This window comes from Gopherus flavomarginatus, chromosome 8, assembly GCF_025201925.1.
Source record: "Gopherus flavomarginatus isolate rGopFla2 chromosome 8, rGopFla2.mat.asm, whole genome shotgun sequence".
Classification (NCBI taxonomy): domain Eukaryota; kingdom Metazoa; phylum Chordata; order Testudines; family Testudinidae; genus Gopherus; species Gopherus flavomarginatus.
The window spans coordinates 11,365,524-11,385,376 of NC_066624.1; the positions used below are offsets into that span (position 1 = coordinate 11,365,524).

At 43.8% G+C, this 19,853-nt stretch overlaps 1 protein-coding gene across 4 annotated transcripts in view; it reads right to left on the minus strand.

The window, feature by feature from the left end:
• CD99L2 (CD99 molecule like 2) overlaps positions 1–19,853 on the minus strand; it is an 83,465-nt gene that overhangs the window by 13,522 nt on the left and 50,090 nt on the right. For 2 of the 4 annotated variants that reach the window (XM_050964760.1, XM_050964759.1), the window contains 7 exons: positions 18,348–18,386; positions 11,719–11,784; positions 10,040–10,078; positions 4,947–5,027; positions 3,624–3,716; positions 2,309–2,350; positions 601–666 (listed from right to left, as the gene is read on the minus strand). In XM_050964760.1, the coding sequence (XP_050820717.1) occupies positions 601–666; positions 2,309–2,350; positions 3,624–3,716; positions 4,947–5,027; positions 10,040–10,078; positions 11,719–11,784; positions 18,348–18,386 (426 nt within the window). The remainder of the gene's footprint in view (positions 1–600; positions 667–2,308; positions 2,351–3,623; positions 3,717–4,946; positions 5,028–10,039; positions 10,079–11,718; positions 11,785–18,347; positions 18,387–19,853) is intronic. The other 2 variants (XM_050964761.1, XM_050964762.1) reach the window with 2 other exon arrangements.

Genomic DNA, 19,853 nt, shown 5'->3' on the forward strand with positions numbered 1-19,853 from the left:
GGTGGAAGTGAGTGTGAAAATCTTGCACCGGGATTGGCTGCCAGCTGCTGAATGACAGATAGCAGCCATATCATGGAAAACAGATGATTTGGGGACTACAGCCAGACACTGCGGATGTGTGGTTATAAGTGACTATAGTGCACAGTGCAGGTAATTATATCAGGCATGAATACATCATGGTACCTGAGCACAACATTAATACCTAGGCCATCGTGTTGCTTAACATAACAACAACAATGAAAGAACAACAGTTAAATGAATCCAGTTTATGTCTTTGAGACTACTTATTCTGGATTTAGATTGACTTCACTTTGTTTCTCTCACAAACAAGTGAAAATGAGTGCTGTAGCAAGATGTAGCAACATTAAAAAGAGCTATTACCACACCTAGCACAATGGGACTCTGATCCTCGTTGGCGCATGTAAGCGCTACCACACTGTAAATAATGATGAAATATCACAGATTGTCCACTAACTACACCCTCTATCTCAGTTCTATCACCATTTCTAGTCTCCAGATGGAAGGGCCATACTGTGTATTAACTGACCTGGGATATAAACCAACTATAATGGACTTGGTCAGCAGAGTGTAAAGACCTACCTTTCTTCTTATCAGGATGGTACTCCCCATCGTCCAGAACACTGGCCAGATCATCATCTGAAAATGCTAAAAAAACAAACAAGATGTGCTGACTTCCTGTAACTTAGACATTGCAATATGTTACATGTTCAAGGCCTTTTACCGAGTTGTTCAGCTACATCTACTAACCCTGGTAACCACAAAGCTCTCTGCTAAACCATCCAGAAGGGTTGCAGGTGGCACTGTGTTGGATTTGTAGAGAGCAGGAGAGGGTGAGAAGCTGATAAGCATCAGCAATTAGGTATCTCACTGAAATGTTACTTCCCTGACAGTGCCCACACTGTGCTTTGGGAATGACAGATCTGCTGGGACATGCAAAAGGGACAGTATCTCTTGCTTACAAATCTACCATCTATTACACAAATATTCACTTAATGCCACATTTGAGCTGCATCACCTCTATGTAGACAATACAATTCAAGTGCAGTCTGTCTTCTGAACTGAACTTCATAAGTAGCCCAACTTTGAATTCAAGAGGAGCTCCCATCTGTGTGGACATCTCACCGTTTCACTGTACTCCAGGTTCAGGAATGGCAGAGATTAAGGGAGTCCCATTGATATATTGTCTGTTAATACTTTCTGTTGGTGCTCATGCAGTACTTGCTTGGGTCTTGTACATAACTGTATTCATACAGGGGCTGATTTTCTCATTTAACTAGTAATTGAAAATATTAATACTGGTTAGTATGAAACCACAAGACATTGGGGGGTGGTGGGAAAGCATGCAAGGGGAGGGAGGCGGGTTTGCCAAAAGAATTAGTTCAGCAATTTCTCTATCTACTCCCAGATGCCTTTCATTGGCTTTATCCAACTTAAGCACTAGGGCCTTATTTTTGGGTTGATCCAAAACCCATTGAAGTCAATGGCACTGACTTCAATGACTTCAGATTCAGGCCCTTGCAGAAGTTTTGAGCACCTGCTGTTTGTGGGCAAGGCCAATGCTCAGCTCCTAGAAAAAGTCAGGCTACAATCACATACTGAGCATCCAAATTCAATCCCAAAGGCCTTTTTCTCCCTCAAACAGGATGTAACTTGCTTGCTTGTTTGAGCTGATGTTCTTTATTTGTATTAACCGTCTCCTGCTTAAAAGTAGCTCAGACAGTGTTTAATTAAAATAAATATAGGGACTATTTTAAGGGTCACAAGGTCTGTATTGCACAACATGCACTCAGCAGACTTAGGAATGATTGTCAACTGAGAGATTAGAACAACCCCTAGGCTGCTCTAACCAATGTGGCTGTGCAGGGCAGAGCATAATGGCTCACTGAGAGCCCCACCACTCTCTTGCACTGAGCAGATCTTGACAGAAAAGGGTATCTGGCCTCTCATCGTGGGATGTTACTGCGTTTGGCTTTTTTTTTTTTTTAAAGGGTTACTGGAGTATCTCCAGCAGAAGGATTGTGCATGAACACATTTCTAACACAAGTAGCTGAGATAAAATTACTGAGAAAATAAGTTTAATGCATGCAAAATTGAAATGGAGAAATACAAAACAACCCTGAATTAATAGGAAAAATAGTGTTGATAGTCAAACCATTACATGCCCAATTTATTTTGCAGATAAAAGAGGAGTAACAGAAGTTTTCAGTGCTTAGTAAAGTGGGTGCCAGAAAGCTGAGATTCGTATAAGGAAAGAGGTACGGCTGGGAGCCAGTACAAGACTCCTTACCCTGTTTTCCACCTCTTGAAGGGTTATCTTTACCTTTCGAGCCTGGAACAGGATTCTCTATTCATTAACTGATCACAGAAAACAGCATTTATGGATTTAGGATTCGCAATAAGATTAAAAACAAAACTAACAAATTGAATGGAGGCCAAAATGTAAGTTGTACCAATGCTGATTAAGTTGGGGTATAAATTTCCATGAGAGAGGCTATTTTTTGATACTTGGTACTGACACACTGACTCTTTAGATTTTCCTCAACAAGTCTAATATATTTAAACAAACCTTGAAATCAAAGTACTTGCAAATCACCTAGCTAATAAAATCTAATGTAATATCTATTTATTAATTACACAAGCGGTATAGTAGTTTATTCTATGCAAAGGTTGTGCAAGTCTTTTCTAGATTGGTGCTCAAGGAACAATAACTGCAGACAAATGAGTCTCTACCTGTAATATTTTGGTAATGGAAAGAGGCCTCCCAACCCAGTTAAGTCCAGCCCATATTCTATTTTGGGCTGGGAATTAGGACTGCTCTGGATTTCTGTGTCTTGGTAACGATGAAGAGTCACAAGAGCACGTACCAGTCAGTCAATGAGTTATCAGGTAGGGACAACATAGCAGACCTGCAGTAGTTCATGAGTCACAGTGACAATAAGAAATAAAACAAGGGGACTAATACGTAAATGTGTAAATAGCCAATGAGACGCCAGACAAGGCCTTTAATACAAAATATATTATCTCTCTTTAATTAATTCTGCAATAACAGATGTTCCCTCCTCATCCCTCTTTATGGGCTTGATCCATTGATTTCAGTGGAGAAAGCCCTGAATTTGCAGAGTCCTATTTGGCCTTCAGGTATGTATGTGTGTGCCACTCTAAAGAGGGAGAGGGGGAGTTTGTACGCTCTATCCAAAGGAAGAACTTGGCCTTTCATGTTTAAGAGAGAGACAGGGAAATGCCATAAATTTACATGAGAGGCTAGAGGAAGAGCTAATGCTCTGAAAAAGCCAATCTCCAGCTCTTGCAGTTTTAAATCTCTCCACTTCCTCCACCTTTGTCATTTGCAGCAATTCTTTGCTTAAATGAAAGGATGCACTGAACAATGAAAACTATGTATCGACTTGATGGAGGAATGGGAAGGGCCCTTCATCTGATGTAAATCAGCACAAGCTCCACTGTAATCTGAAAGAGAGGCACTGTCCCAGGGGGTCATTCTGTTCGTTCCCACTGTGTTTTGCATTCCCCGAAGTCATAAGAAAAAGGATCGACAGCTTTACGCTGCAGGATCTAGCGCAGAGTAAGAAAGTTAATTTACATACCTCCACCAGGTTTTACGTTTGGTTTCCCACCACCTTTCCCATCATTCTGATCATCTAGTGCATCCGATAAGTCAAAGTCCGCAGGATCTTTTGCTATAAAATACCATACTGGTTACTATCTTGGACCAAGCGTTCCAAGGTATTTCATTCAACGCTCCTTGATCTAATCCCTTAGTTCTGACAAAGGTTCTTAAGAAAGAAAATTCTCAACCCTGTCAGACAGTGTCAATGGGAAAGATGAAGTAACTGACTTTTTTTTTTTCCTTCTCCAGTTTAAATAGATAATATCATGGGAGATATTTGCAATTCGTTTAGTTTTGTGCTCTCATACTGGTGTTGTGATAAATGTCACGTTCTTCTTGCAGAAATTGTCTTGCATAGTGGATCAAATGCCAGGAAATCATATAAATCAAGCAAGAGGGAAAAGGGCAGAATGAAATAGACAATTCTATGTGTTCAGATTGTGGAAATAAGGCGGGGGGGGGGGAATCTTAAAGGACAAGGAAGCATTTTCTGAAATGCGCCTTTACTGACTGAAATAGTCAGTAGTGGGGGAAAAACAAAAGGATAAAGGAAAACAGATTGCTCTGTATCCTGAGAATTTAAGTTTAAACAGAGAACAGTTTCCTACTATGTTTATTAAATAACTACTGCAGAAATGTAACCAAGCCAATTGAATTTTTTTACTCTTTCACTGGCGGGAAAGTAAGATTGCTCTCTCAAAGCAAAGCAAGATTTAAAATCACCAAAATTCTGCCCACAATACCTGGCAAAATGATTGGCTGTTAAATAGTGCTTGGTGTCATCAGGTTTCAGACTCAACATCCCACTGAAACATGTGGGAGAAAGTTTTAGCGACAATAATGTTTCAGATTATCTGTCTAAAATCTTGGAGGTAAATTCACTGCTGGCATAACCAGGTACAACTCCACTGACGTATCCATTGACTTCAGTGGGGTGCCTGAAACAGTGCTTCATCACTTTACGTCTAGAATATTTTCTTCACAGCAGTCAGAGCTATACACAATTTGTTGGCTTTGTTTTTAAATGCGAAGTAAAACTCATCCAAATTAGCTGGTACTACCAGAGAAGTGTTGCTTGAGCTACCAGCCAGGACCAGCTCAGTGTGTCCATGGGGTAAAGATGGATACACCAGACCCCCTACTTTCCAGGACTACTGAGTGAACAAAATAAAAATAGGATGAAAATAAAAGGGGCTGGGGATAGGTGAGGCAGAAGGTGAGTGCTTGGAGAGGTTGTGGCTTCCCCTCATTTGACACTAGCTCTTGATGCTCCAGGTACCACTCAAGAACTAGCACTTACCTGGATTCTTTTTGGGTGGAGCCTTGGTGGTTTTTGGCTTCTTGGTTGTGGTGGTGTGGATCACATCCCATAAGCTAATATCTGAAGGAACAAGACCACAACAAAGTTACATTACGAAAGCTCACCAGGCAGTAAGACGACACCCTACCAGGCCTTGTAGCTCCAGCACATCAGACTGGGGGTGGTGGGTGGAGTACAAGCCAAGGGCCTGTGCTACAAAGCCAGAACCCTCCCAAAGCACTAGGGCTCTGGCGTTTGCTCATCTGAGATTACCAAACGCTCCTCCCTGCTATCTGTTCTGCGGAGCTACGTTCAAATACCCACATGCGCAGAACACACTGGTACATATCTCTCTATTAGAACACCATGGCTGTAATTGCTAAGGCCTGAGGACACCGCTGAGTATCACAGGACTGTTGTTGTTGCATACATTGCTCCTTCCATGAATTCTAGGAAGGGGTAAGGGAGGCTTCTTTTAAACTCCAGTTCTAGTTTGGCTCTTTAGCAATACTGTGCACTTTTGTCACCCAGAGTATGATGATGATTATAGTACATGAGCAACTGCCCAAGTGCTGGGTGCTCCATCAGTAGAGATTAGATTCCAATGTGAGTTGCATTCAGTGCTGGAATATCCATTATCTTCTGTCCAGTGAGGAAGAAATACCACACTTTGTTAAAAAGATTACCCAATGGTTACTACTGGGCATTACTAAGTCTCTGTTGTAAGGGTGTTTTAATAGCTGAGAAGGACTCAGTTATGGCTCCAAAGCGCTACATGGACACTAAAACTAAGTCTCCATCTCCCTTCTGGGTAGGGCTCTAATGCCAGCGTTTTACAGATTAAGTGATAACACAATAAGTGTTTGTGTGAGCCAGGTCTCCTGGCTCTGAGTCCTGTGCTTAAAACACTAGGCAATGCTTCTCATGGTTACACTGACAAGCAGTTTCCTTCATTCACACCCCAGAGAGGAATCTTGGGCAGTGGGATGGTATGTATGCATTCCTACACAGTGCCTCAGGAAATGTGGTATTATCTGGCTTCTTTGGATAGGGTTTAGTGGTTGCCTTTCCTGGTTTTGTTGTAGTCTCTAGTGGGGTGTCAAAGTAGTCAGATAAATCAAAGTCCCCTATTTTTAAAGGAAAAAAACAAATCTCAGCACTGTGTCAACAGCATGATTCTATCAGCATGACTCCGCTGTTGAAAAGCTTTCTGTGACTGCACTAGGCAGGCGATGCATATCATTCAACGTCAATGTGAATAGCCTGTACTGTACAGGTTTATTATCTGCAGAACCTTATCATTGGCCCTGAGCCCATATGTGGCCCACTCCTGTGGCCAACCTCCCAGGAGCTCTGCAGCCTTAATTCTCTTTCTTAAAGGCAGCATCAGAACATTTACCTGTTGTGCCTGCTGGGAAACATGGGCTCATGGCTGCCTTGTCATTTCTCACACAGAGAAACTGTACATAGAGATCAGTGTGACTTAATCAGTAAGATACAACGATTCACAATAGGTCAGCTGAGAAAAGGTGTCTATATACACCAGAGCTCTCTTGTCAGAATACAATCCCATTGCAAAGCTTTCAGATTAAGCTGACTACAACCTAATCTCCTAGATCTGGATCTATTGTGTCCTAGACCCATTGTACTGCAATGGGGGGAGGGTTCTCAACTTCCTCCCACTGATGGTCTCTTATAATGGACACAAAATGCTGTGAGAAGTGTTAAGGAAAATGCTTGCAGTTGTCAAGGCAATACTGGAAATGCAATAGAAAGAATAACTTAATTGCATGCTTTCCCAGAAAAAGGTTTTCTTTAGAACAGAGCATCTTTCTCATTAGAGCTAGAAATGTGGTGTGTGTTCTCCCCGCCTCTGATCACAGAGGTGTCCTCTACACACAGGGTTGAGCAAGTTACATGTTATCAAATTGGAGTGAGGACAGAAAGGGATTTCAGAATCTAATCAACTAGAGAAAGCTCAGAGCACAGGACAAGCCAGAGAATGGAAATGGCACTTTGAAGGGAGGGCTGCCCAAGAACACGCAGTGCCTTGGCACATCTGCCAGGCTGTGTTCTGAGGGAACCTCTGAAGGACAGAACTCACTAAAGGGAATTAGTTGTAAATGCCCATCCAGCTTCTGGAACAGTGCTACGAACCTTGGCTGTGTGAGTGATTTCGCAGCAGGAAAAGCATGTGGAAGCTAGACATGGAAACTGGAGAGAATCAGGTCAGAACAAAAAATGTTCTGGGGCAAGGGAGATGAGCTCAAGTTCTCAAGGAGGCACCTTGAATAAAATGACTTCTCTCACCAGGGACTGAATCCAGGGCAGACACCCCATGTCCACATGTTAAAGGCATGTTGAGATATACAGCTGGCTAAATCCCAGTGTTCATAGTTCTTATCTACAGAACAATTGCTATTTACAGAAGTGCACTGTATGGGAAAGACAGATGTGAACTGTCAGCTGAATGCTACAGCCAGTCTGCTAAGCGCAAATCCTACCATGCAACTAGCAGTTCCCTGCCACATATGGAAATAAAGCTACCAGACTGCTCCTTACTATCAACCCTGCATCTGCATCCACTGACCAAAATCACATGAATTTATGGGGTCAATTCCTAGCCACATTGAAATTAATGGGAGCTTTGTCATTGACTTTAATGGGGCCAGGATTTCACACCATTGTGTCTTTTTCTAATGTGGAAAACTTGTTGACTTTGAAAAATGGAACATAGTGTGACAATTCTGGATCATGCATGTATGTATTATGAATACAAGTACTGGTGCTGGTTCATAGGCAGGGACCAGTGATAAATATCTACCTAGCTTCTTGTAAGGTGCTTATCACTGTGGTATCTGATCTGGATATGGTGAGCTTCTGAACCTTCTCCTCCCACTCCCCATTAATACTCGCCTTGTTCTCCCTGCCTATATCTGTTTGCTCACTAACAGTTAAATGCAGCTGAATTGTTCCCCTCTGCGGAGTGGTTGGCTTTTGCTGGGTACTTTTGCTGGGTACTAGCTTAACAGCTAGCTTATGGTGTAGTTCTCTTCTGGCTTTTTGTTTCTCCTTTATTTTGAATACAGGAGAATGAAATTGAGCAGGAACAATGAGCTCTTCTGGCTTTTCGAGCCTCCACAGGTTCTGTGCTAGCCTTGACCCCGATATATCTTAGAGCAGCCTCGGGGGCTATGGCTGCAGGAAGTTTGTATAGGCTTCCAAGAGTTGCCAGAGCTCAAGCCACACCCCAACATACCCTCTCCAGTGGGGGACACAGGAGCCAGCTATGCTAGTTCCTGCACTTTCCCGGGATTCCTGGAGGAACCCCTAGATGGCCAGTTACGCTAGCTTTCCCACTCCTTTGCACCACCACAATAGAGGGAAGAATGTGGCTCACAATTTTTCATTCTGATAGTTTTGGTGTCCTCTGTTACAAAGTTTAATCTCTTTATTCTCCTAGAGTTGTTCTTGAAGCTCAGAAATATAGTTAACACTCAGCAGATGTTACGTGACGCTGTTTCCACCTGGGTCTTCCTGACATCCCAAATGAAAGCCATATTGACCAAAGGGTTAGGTTGGGTTTGCTTTGGCTAGTGAGTGTGTTGGTTTCTGGATCTCCCTCGCTTGCTGCAGTTTATTTCAAGCTGAAGGGCTGAGCTGTTACTCAGCTGACCCGTTTACATTTCAGCTGACATTTGGCTGGAATTGAGCTGGAGACATTGCAGATGGTAAAACTTTTACCAAGCAAGTTTCCTCAAATGGGTCCTGAGCAGACACTCAAATGTGCCTGTATCTAATCAGCAAGGGCATTTGAAAAGCACAGAGTGGGGGAAGTGTCTTCCCACAGCTAGTGAGAACTGCACTGTTTCAACAGAGATTTCCTGTGTCAGGGATGATAAACACGTGAGAGAAAAATGAAACCGAGAATAGTTTGTTGTGTTTACACACGGAAGGAAAGCAAGGGGCTGCCATTCTTTGAGCAGGGAACATGTGAGGCAGTAGGGCATCATTACTGGGGAAACTAAGGCACAAAACCTTTAAGACACTTTCCCTAGGTCACAAAGGAATCAGCAGAAGGGCTGGGAACTGAACCTAGATTTCCTGAGTCCCGACCCTGGGCCTTGCCCACACGTACATCCTGCACTACAGAAGCAGATTTCAAAAAAATTTAGAACAGTTTTGAAAAATGGCATCTATTGACCTGTATATTGCAAGCTCTTTGGGCAGGGACTGTGTATGTTCTGTGTTTGTGCAGCACCATGCACTGTGGGGTCCTGTGCCAGGACTAGGGCTTGCCGGTGCTAAATGATTATATAACAGTGTCCTGCTAGCACAGCTCTTCTGAACCCTTTGTAATTCTAGTCTTGATGCTTGTGTGTTAATGTAACAAGTCACTGAAGCCGCCGAATGTGGCAGTTCTTGTCATGTGCACAAGGCCTGGGGCACCTCTCTTGTAGGTGTACAGTTCCTGTGGTAACTACACTTCTGAGCCTTCCTGGCTTGCTTGAGGGGGACTCAGATCTCAGGCTTCAGCCTGAGACAGGAACAGGTCTGTCTCTCTCCCTCCAGACTGAGGATTTCTGCTGCAATTTTCTCCTGCTGCTCCCTCTCATCTTAGCAAGTCTGAACTTAGTGCAGCACCTACAGTCCTGTTCTCCCGCAGAGGCTAGAAGCAGGTGCCCAGCAACCACCCAGCCTTCATAAAGCAAAGAACTTATTCAGAACCAACAGCAATACAGAGAAAACATACCTTAAAAACAAACAGCTTATTCATATGGCTTACCAGATGACCCCCATCTTCCACCTGGGCCCCTGTCAGATCCTAGTTTGACCTCTTCTATGTAAGACTGACCACCTCCCACACTCTGTTGTTTGCTTGCTAGGCCCCTTGAACCCACTCAAGTATATGCAATTTCACCCAGAGAGCAGTACAAGATAAAGGGAAACTGAGTCACATTCTTTCGTAAAAAATAAATCTGATGTCTCCCAGTTCTCCACAGAGGCGAATTAACCCATTGCTTAAAATGAATGTTTTCAAGACGAATAACCCATTATTTTGTTTGAATGATAAATGAATAAGGACACCTTACCTGTTCCGCCCGATGGCTTTCTGGGTAGTTTGGGAGTAGCTGTGATTTAAAAGAAAGGGGGGAAAAAAAACTTAGTTATTAGTGTCACCTGGAAATTTATCAACTGTGATTTAGAAATTAACTACAAGGGTTTATTCATCACAGGATCCTTACACCCCATATGTGACGTAGAAGATTACAGGATGCTTAGACTACATGCTTTTCAACACTAATTAAATCATGGTATGAACTGAAAACCAGTGTATTACCTCTCTTTTATACTTCATTTTCAGACCTCTCTCAAGCCCTGATCCTGAAAAAATTCATGCAGGTGCTTAACTCTAAGCATGTCAGTACTCCCACTGAAATCAACTGGACCATGTACAGTTAAGCACCTGTGCAAAATCAGGCACAAAACTGCTGCTCACACCAATGACGGCACTGCACACCCAGAGTCAAATTCTGCCCTCAATTACCCTAACGCATGCTGCTGTCCAGTGTAGCAGAGAGCAGAATTTGATCCCCTGTCAAATTATGTACTTCAAACAGAGACTAGGCAAATCAACTGCTAATACAACAGGACCTGTCCAGTGCATAAAGCAAATAAGACATCTGTGGATGTGGAGATACCATAAACCTTTTTTCCCACCTGCTTAGTCTCCAAGATCAGTGACAATAAAAGATCTAAGCACCCCATGCCCCGCCAGCTAACAGAGAGTGATGTTTTACAGCAAGAATTTATCTTGCATTGATTTCTGGTCAATGAGAGCTTTCTAGTAACGGGAAAACACTGCAACTCCTGATACTGTCAATATTGTACGAAGCCAAAGTCTGTTTTGCTTTAAATACTGTAAACGACTGATGTTTGCTAGTAATGGGCTGTATTACCATGTGAGTATGAATAAAATATGAACAAAAGGTGTGGCTGCCCTTTTCCTATTAGTTCTGCCTGTGTCTCTGAATATCGGGACACTTTTAAGCTGGTGATTTTTCCAGTGGTGCATTGTGGTTAGGGCTGAAGATTGCCATGGCATTTTTATCAAGGAGCAGCCACAATAAATTTAGTAAAGGTCAAGGGTTATGGGCGAAATGGTGTGTAAAGTAATGGGAGTGCCATTTAAAGTGGGGCAGGCATGCAGGGTGGGGGTGTTAGCTCCTGTTCCTGGGGATGGGATGGTCTTAGAGGAGGGGGATGGGAAACTAGGTCCCGCCCAAGGGATGGGTTGCCCAGCAAGCCCACCTCATGTGCATCCTGCAAAGCCGGCTCCTGTCCCACAGGGCTAAGCCTGGCTCTCTGCTCCAGGAATCGTGAGGCTGTAGTGTCACTCAAGTTTGGACTGGCCACCCCTCTGTCATGGTATGCGGGGTATGAAGGAGGAGCCAGCCGCCAGGCCATATTTGAGTGAGTGGTGGTGTGACCTGGTATATGGGCTCTCAGCAACACTCACTCAAATTTGGCCTGGCCACCCCTCCACCCTAATTACCAAAGGGCAGCTGGGCCAAACTTGAGTGGTGCTGTGACCCCATGTGCCAGGTCACTGTGCCCAGACCGGGAAGCTGGCCAGCCCTGTAGTGCAGGAGCTGCAGCTGGGTTTATTAAATCATGGACACACCAGTCTTGGACAAAAAGAAGAATCATAGTATCTGACATTTTGACCACCGCCTGCTCATTGTGATTTTCCTGTCAAAATGTTACTTACGTTGCTTGGTGGGATGGTCATCCAGTGCATCTGACAAATCGAAATCATCCAAACCATCCCCATATCCTACAGACAAAGAAATGGTACTGGTTTTACTCATTACACCTGATGTACTGGTCATCAAGCAGTACAGAGCCATTTGACATCCGACCTATCTATTTTTCCCCTTCAGAATCTCCTAGGTGCATTTCCAATGAGAGCTCTCATCTGCCCCTACTTATTTCTGTCATCACAGAACTTCCATTCCCACCTCTCATCTGGCATCTATGGACTAAGGATGGCGACCCTTTGTTCCTCAAGGGGTTGGCTGCCCTGGTGGTGCCTTGGAGGTTCCCCCACTGGGGAATTATAGGAAGTAACCCCCTGGTCAGATACGCCTGGCTCCTCGCAAAGCTGCTTTTTAACCATGCAGTGCTTTTAGCCACTGAGGGACCCCAAACTTTTGGCAAGCGAGAATCTTCAACCCTCCCCAGAGCCAAATTCCTTTCTATGCCCTACCTCCCTGTAGGTCAGGGACTCCAGACCCCATGGCATCACCTCCAGCTCTCTGCAGGGGAGAAGGCAGAACCTGACCCCATACCCCACTGGGTTTGCCTTTAGTTTCCAAAATGCAGAGACTAGGTGAGTGGTGATTCCTCTCCCACCCTGTTCAGCCATTCACATTCTCACAGCCCGTCAGGGGGTTATAGACCGGAGAGAATAACTCGCCTCCCCCCTTCGTGACTGTAGTCACCTCTGCGATCTCTCAAGCACCAGTTGTGCGCTTTACTTGTGTTCTTCCCATCCTGGAGTTGGTATCATCGCTTTGACAGTGCTCCTTAACTGCCTCAGTTTCCCTTCTTGCAGCTGGGGATTCAGTCACAACCATGCTCTGCGCTGCCTCAACTTCCTTGGTGTGGGCGGGAAAAGGGCTAGCCTCTCTCCCTAGCCTGGGGGACAGGTGTCAGGCAGTCTAGAATCATAGACTTTAAGGTTACAAGGGACCATTATGATCATCTAGTCTGACCTCCTGCACAATACAGGCCACAGAATCTCACCCACCCACTCCTGTATCAAACCTGTGTCTGAGCCACTGAAGTCCTCAAATCATGGTTTAAAGACTTCAAGGTGCAGAGAGTCTTTCAGCAAGTGACCTGTGCCCCTCACTGCAGAGGAAGGCGAAAAAACCTATGGCTTCTGCCAATCTGCCCTGGAGGAAAATTCCTTCCCAACCCCAAATATGGTGATCAGCTAAACTCTGAGCATGTGGGCAAGACTCACCAGCCACACAGGAAAGAATTCTCTGTAGTAGCTCAGATCCCACCCTATCTAACATCCCATCACAAGCCATTGGGCATATTTATCGCTAGTCATCAAAGATGAATTAATTGCCAAAATTAGGCTATCCCATTATACCATCCCCTCCATAAACTTATCAAGCTTAGTCTTGAAGCCAGATATGTCTTTTGCCCCCACTACTCCCCTTGGAAAGCGGTTCCAGAATTTCACTCCTCTGATGGTTAGAAACCTTCGTCTAATTTCAAGTCTAAACTTCCTGATAGCCAGTTTATATCCATTTGTTCTTGTGTCCACATTGGTACTGAGCTTAAATAATTCCTCTCTCTCCCTGGTATTTATTCCTCTGATATATTTATAGAGAGCAATCATATTTCCCCTCAGTCTTCTTTTGGTTAGGCTAAACAAGCCAAGCTCTCTGAGTCTCTTTTCATAAGACAGGTTTTCCATTCCTCGGATCATCCTAGTAGCCCTTCTCTGAACCTGTTCCAGTTTGAATTCATCCTTCTTAAACATGGGAGACCAGAACTGCACACAGTATTCCAGATGAGGTCTTGCCTCATATAACGGTACTAACACTTCCTTATCTCTACTTGAAATACTTCGCCTGATGCATCCCAATACCACATTAGCTTTTCTCACAGCCATATCACATTGGCAGCTTATAGTCATCCTGTGATCAACCAATACTCCGAGGTCCATCCTCCTCCTCTGTTACTTCCAACTGATGCCTCCTCAGCTTATAACAATAATTCTTGTTATTAATCCCTAAATGCATGACTTTGCACTTTTCACTATTAAATTTCATCCTATTACTATTACTCCAGTTTACAAGGTCATCCAGATCTTCCTGTATGATATCCCGGTCCTTCTCTGTATTGGCAATACCTCCCAGCTTTTTGTCATCTGCAAACTTTATTAACACATTCCCACTTTTTGTGCCAAGGTCAGTAATAAAAAAATTAAATAAGATTGGTCCCAAAACCGATCCGTGAGGAACTTCACTAGTAACTTCCCTCCAGCCTGACAATTCACCTTTCAGTACGACCGGTTGTAGTCTCCCCTTTAACCAGTTCCTTATCCACCTTTCAATTCTGATATTGATCCCTATCTTTTCCAATTTAGCTAATAATTCTCCATGTGGAACTGTATCAAATTCCTTACTGAAATCGAGGTACATTAGATCCATTGCATTTCCTTTGTCTAAAAAATCGGTTACCTTCTCAAAGAAGGAGATCATGTTGGTTTCGCACAATCTACCTTTTATAAAACTATGTTGTATTTTGTCCCAATTACCACTGACCTCAATGTTCTTGACTATTTTTTCCTTCAAAATTTTTTCCAAGACCTTGCATACTACAGACGTCAAACTGACAGGCCTGTAGTTGCCCAGATCACTTTTTTTCTCCTTTCTTAAAGATAGGAACTATGTTAGCAATTCTCCAGTCATACAGTACAAGCCCTGAGTTTACAGATTAAAAATTCTTGCTAATGGGCTTGCAATTTCATGTGCCAGTTCCTTTAATAATCTTGGATGAAGATTATCTGGGCCCCCTGATTTTGTCCCGTTAAGCATTCGAGTTTGGCTTCTACTTCGGATGACATTCCTATTTGTCATCCTACCATTATCCCTAAGCTCATCATTAGCCTCATTAAAGACTGAGGCAAAGTATTTGTTTAGATATTGGGCCATGCCTAGATTATTCTTAACCTCCATTCCATCCTCAGTGTTTAGTGGTCCCACTTCTTTCTTTGTTTTCTTCTTATATATATGACTATAGAACCTTTTACTATTGGTTTTAATTCCCTTTGCAAGGTCCAACTCTGCATGGCTTTTGGCCTTTCTAACTTTATCCCTACATGATCTGACCTCAATAAGGTAGCTTTCCTTGCTGATCACTCCCATCTTCCACTCCTTGTAGGCTTTCTGCTTTTTCTTAATCACCTCTCTGAGATGCTTTCTCATCCAGATTGGTCTACAATTCCTGCCTAAGAATTTTTTCCCCTTTCTTGGGATGCAGGCTTCTGATAGTTTCTGCAACTTTGACTTGAAGTAATTCCAGGCTTACTCCACCTTTAGATCCCCAAGTTCTTCAGTACAATCCATATCCCTAACTAATTTCCTTAATTCTTTAAGGAAACAAAACCCCTAGTCCCAGATCTATTTTTGTTTATCCTTCCATTTAGTTTAAACTGAATCAGCTCATGATCGCTCAAACCAAGGTTGCCCCCTACAACCATTTCTTCTATGAGGTCCTCACTACTCACCAAAACCAAATCTAAAATGGCATCCCCTCTTGCTGGTTCAGCAACTACTCTGTGAAGGAATCCATCAGCTATCGCGTGTAGGAAAATCTGAGCCCTAAAAGACTCATCTCTTTGTGGGAGTGGGTGGTGGCCTCGTCTCCCCCAGGTACCTGTTTTCATACATTGGGAACCTGAGCTTAACTCTGCTTTCCCTTTGTTATAGGCAGGAGGAAGGTGACTAACACCCACCCCCACCACGTCCACCCTTCTCTCTGTCAGCCACTCCAGCTGCACTCTGGCTGACCATTTCATACACATTCTTAAAATGAATTGTACAGGTCAGATTCAGACACTGTCATCCCAGGAGAAAGCTGGATGGGTTCTAAAGCCATAACTTAACTTCTAAGAAGCATGTTGAAAGGTGTTTCATTCAGGATCCCAAACAACCCTTCCCTGTGTCTGCATCAAAATCTGAGCTGTGGGCAGTGCAAAGGGCTTCACACTAGGAAGAGTTACCCTTTCAGCCAGTGATGTAGTTTCATTACACAGGGTTTACTGCTGTGCTGTCTGTTCCAGAATCTCTTCATCCAGTCAATGTCTCTCCATTAACTCCCACCAAGTTCCGCTGCCACTGGAAATCCAATGGATCTGCACCCAGGAGAATAAGACTCTGTGTGACTCCCTCCCTCCAGGGGCTTGTCTGAAACAGGACTATGTTAACATGAACTCGCACTCTCAGGGTCTATGCAGCGCAGCTACAGCACAAGGCTTCAGTGCATGCTACAATTCACACCCCCGTAGGCTGTGTTGCAGAGCCATGTAGACAAGCCCTCTCCCACACAGTTATCTGCAAGGTTTAGCTACCAGTGGCTTTTCCAGGACAAACACTGGGCCTCATTGGGTGCACTCGGCAATCCTGGAGAAGGTGACTCAATGCTTTTCCCCACTCACTTTGGGGTCCTTCTGAGGTGGCCTTCTTCCCACTAGAGGGGTGGATTGCTGCTTGACCCTGACTCCTTTTCCCTGGTCCCATTCCCTCCCTGTTAAATTTTTTTTAACAAAACCCAGGCCATCTAATCACATGATCAGCCAGTTTTTCACCTACACATACTTCCCTCAGATTTTTGTCTATTAACCATAATTTCAGGTCAGGTGAGCAGAGTTTATAGAACTGTTCCAAACTTATTAACTCATAAGCTTCACCATCTGTACTAATTCCCCAACTAGTTCCCCATTTTCTTATATACAGCCTAATTTGGGTTGCAATATCAGCACAGTTCATATCCCCTTTTTCTGAATTCCCCAAAACTTCCTTCAGCACCATGTTCAATTTACACCCAGTTTCAAGAGCATTTAAAAATAAACCCATGTCAACCTCTTCTCTAAAATAAAATAATACGCTGGAGTATGTCTCTACTGCAATAAAAAAACCTGGGGCACGGCTGCAGCTGGTCCAGCTCAGGTGCCTCTGGCTTCGGCTGTGAGGATGAAAATTGCAGTGTAGATGTCTGTGCTCAGGCTGCGGCCCCGGTTCTGAAACCACGCGAGTGGAGTGGGTCTCAAAAATTGGGCTCCAGCCCTATCTTGCATGTGTATGCTGTGATTTTTCAGCTCTGCAGGCTGAGCCCCATGCACCTGAGTCACCTGGCCTGGGCTCTGAGACTCTGTGCCACAGGGCTAAAAATTGAGGTTTCGACGTTCGCTCAAAGTCTGCCTCCCATAGGACCAATCACATGGGGTCTGGTTCCACTCACTGGATCAGGGGTTTCCTGACACATTCTTCTCCACTTTTTCTCTCCGATGCTGCTTGTACTTCTCTTCTTGCTCGTGCTAGCCCTGTTTCTCCTTATACTAGCATTGCTTCCCTTTTGTTGTCTTGCCTCATTCCAGCTACGGAGGTGTCTCCACGATTTCCTGGGCCTGCTGGACTCAGTCTGTGATCTGGGTGTCCTTCACAGTCCTGGATCATAACTCCTTTTCTGGTCCTCTAGGGCACAGCTAGTTGACCTGCTCCTGAGAGTTTAGTAGTGGCTCAACCAGCTGACCTTTCTTCAACTGTTCACACCTAATCTTTTCTATTTGTCTCTCCCTATTCCTATCCTAAATAGGCTATGGGACACTCTGTGCTTTTTTCCTTCAACAGTGCTTGCTGTCAGGGCTGTTGGCACTTACTGGAAACTCACCATTGTCCTAGATCCCACTCCTGGCACCATATGTGTCACAGATCCCGAAGTAAATGTACCGCTGATGCTTTCATGGCCCCCTTGTGGGAGCCCCACTCAAGTCTCAGGCCTTTAGCCATCACCTTTCTTTGGGTGGGAACAGGCATTCCCCTCTCTTCAGACACTGGATTTACGCTGCAATTTCCTCCGGAAGCTGTGCACACCTTAGCCAGTCTGAAATGAGCTCAGCACCTTCCATTCCCAGAAGCTATGATATGGCTCACTCAGTGACCTGCCAGCCTTCACAGGCAAAGGATTTAGTCATTATAGGTTTTCTCTGTCTTGGAAACCGTGAACATCTTATACATGTGCCTATCTTACCAGGTATCCCCATCTTCCACATGGAGCTCCTGGTAGGTTTCAAAGTCCTTCAAACCCTCTCCAGAGGGTCCATCCCTCTTGGTTGCTGTGTCATGTCAGCTCCTGGTTCAGGTAAGAGTGACCCTGCTCTGTATCAGACAGGTCACTTCATACCACTCTCAATTCTTGGCTTTCAGGGCCTCTTGATCCCAGGCAAAACCAGTATATGCAATTTCCCCCAGAGAGCAGTACTTCTGCACACCTGTTTAACTGTCCACAGATTTGCATTACTTTCTTTATAGTAATTTTAGTGTTTGATCATTCATGCTTTAGGTGACTTTCCCACCTTAACTCCATTGATTGCCTTGTTTCAAGAAAGAAATTCAATGCCATCATTCCTGGGATGGGTTGGTGGATGTGCATGTACCAGTACAGGCTATGGGGAAACCGAGTCACATTCTTTTATAACAATAAGCCAGAAGTTTCGCAGTTCTTCACAGTAAGAGAATAACTCATTACTCACCATAAACGTTTTCAAGAGAAACAACTCATTACTCTGAATGATAAACCAATAAGGATCTTTACCTGTTCCACCTGCTGGCTTTTTGGGCAACTTGGGAGTAGCTGTGATTTAAAAGAAAGAGCAAAAAAACCTTAGTTACTAGTGTCACCTGGAAATTTGTCAACTATGACTTAGAAATAAACTACAAGGGCTTACTCATCACCGAATGCTTACACCCCATATGTGACGTAGAAGATTACAGGATACTTAAACCACATGCTTTTCAACATCAATTAAATCATGGTATGAATTGAAAACCATTGTATTAGCCCTTTTTTATACTTTATTTGCAGACCTCACGCAGGCCCTGATCCTGCAAAAGTTCATGCAGGTGCTTAACTTTCAGCGTGTGCATAATCCCACTGAAATCAACTGGACTATGTACAGTTAAGCACCTGTGAAAGATCAGGGCCTACGTGCTGCTCACACCAATGATGGCATTGCACACACAGACTCAAATTCTGCCCTCACTTATCCTAATGCATGCTGCTGTCCAGAGTAGCAGGGAGCAGAATTTTACTCCCTGTCAAACTATGTACTTCAAACAGATTCAGCAAACCAACTGTTAACACAACAGGACCCGTCCAGCACATAAAGCAAATCATCCTGAGAACATGGAGGGGCCATACGTTTTATTCTCACCTGCTTGGGTCTCTCAAATCAACAACATTAGAAGATCTACAGCGCGCCACACCGCATCAAGTAACAAATGGGTTTGTTTTAAGATAAGAATTTATCTTCGTTGATTTCTGGTCAATAAAAATATCACAACTCCTGATGCTATTGTACCAAGAAAGTGAAAGGGGGGTGGTTTATAATGCAAGCCACTGATGATATCTATTAGAAGTAATGGGCCATGTTACCGTCAGCATAAATACAATATGAACAAAAGGTGTGGCGACCCTATTCCTATTAATTTCTGCCTGTCTCTCTAAATATAAGAATGCCTCTCATCTGGCAATATTTCCAATGGTGTGTCATGATTTAAGTCAGCTAGCCTCCTTCAGGTGCTTGCTTTCTGCTGCTTGATTTGTTCAAGTCCAAGGATCCAGTTTAAGATATGTCTTGATCTGATTGCTCTGGGACTTTGGGAGGCTTGCTCCCTTGTGCCAGAACCACAGCACTCCAGGTCACAGCGTTTAGTCTGTAGTCTGGAGTAGTGTTCTCCCACAGCAGGTGTGTATGGGTCATTGTAATTCTACAGGGATAGAAAAATCACGCAGGCTAGAGCTCCAGGGCTTGCTACATTCAGTATGTGCTAAGACTTTGCAGTGGTCACTGGTCTAATACCTCATTATCCATCATCTTTCTAGTGGAATGAAGTATTAATTTCTAGCCCTGGCCGATTACAAGGTATCTGATCTGAAAATCGCCCCATTCAAATTATGAGCATTTTTTCTTCCCCATGTGAATTCCAGTACAAGAAAGCAGAAGCTAAATTAAGGCCTGCTAGAGCCTGAAATCTGTGCTTATGCTGTAAAGCAAGGGATTTCAAATCTTTTCATAGCTTGCATCACATCTTTAAGGAG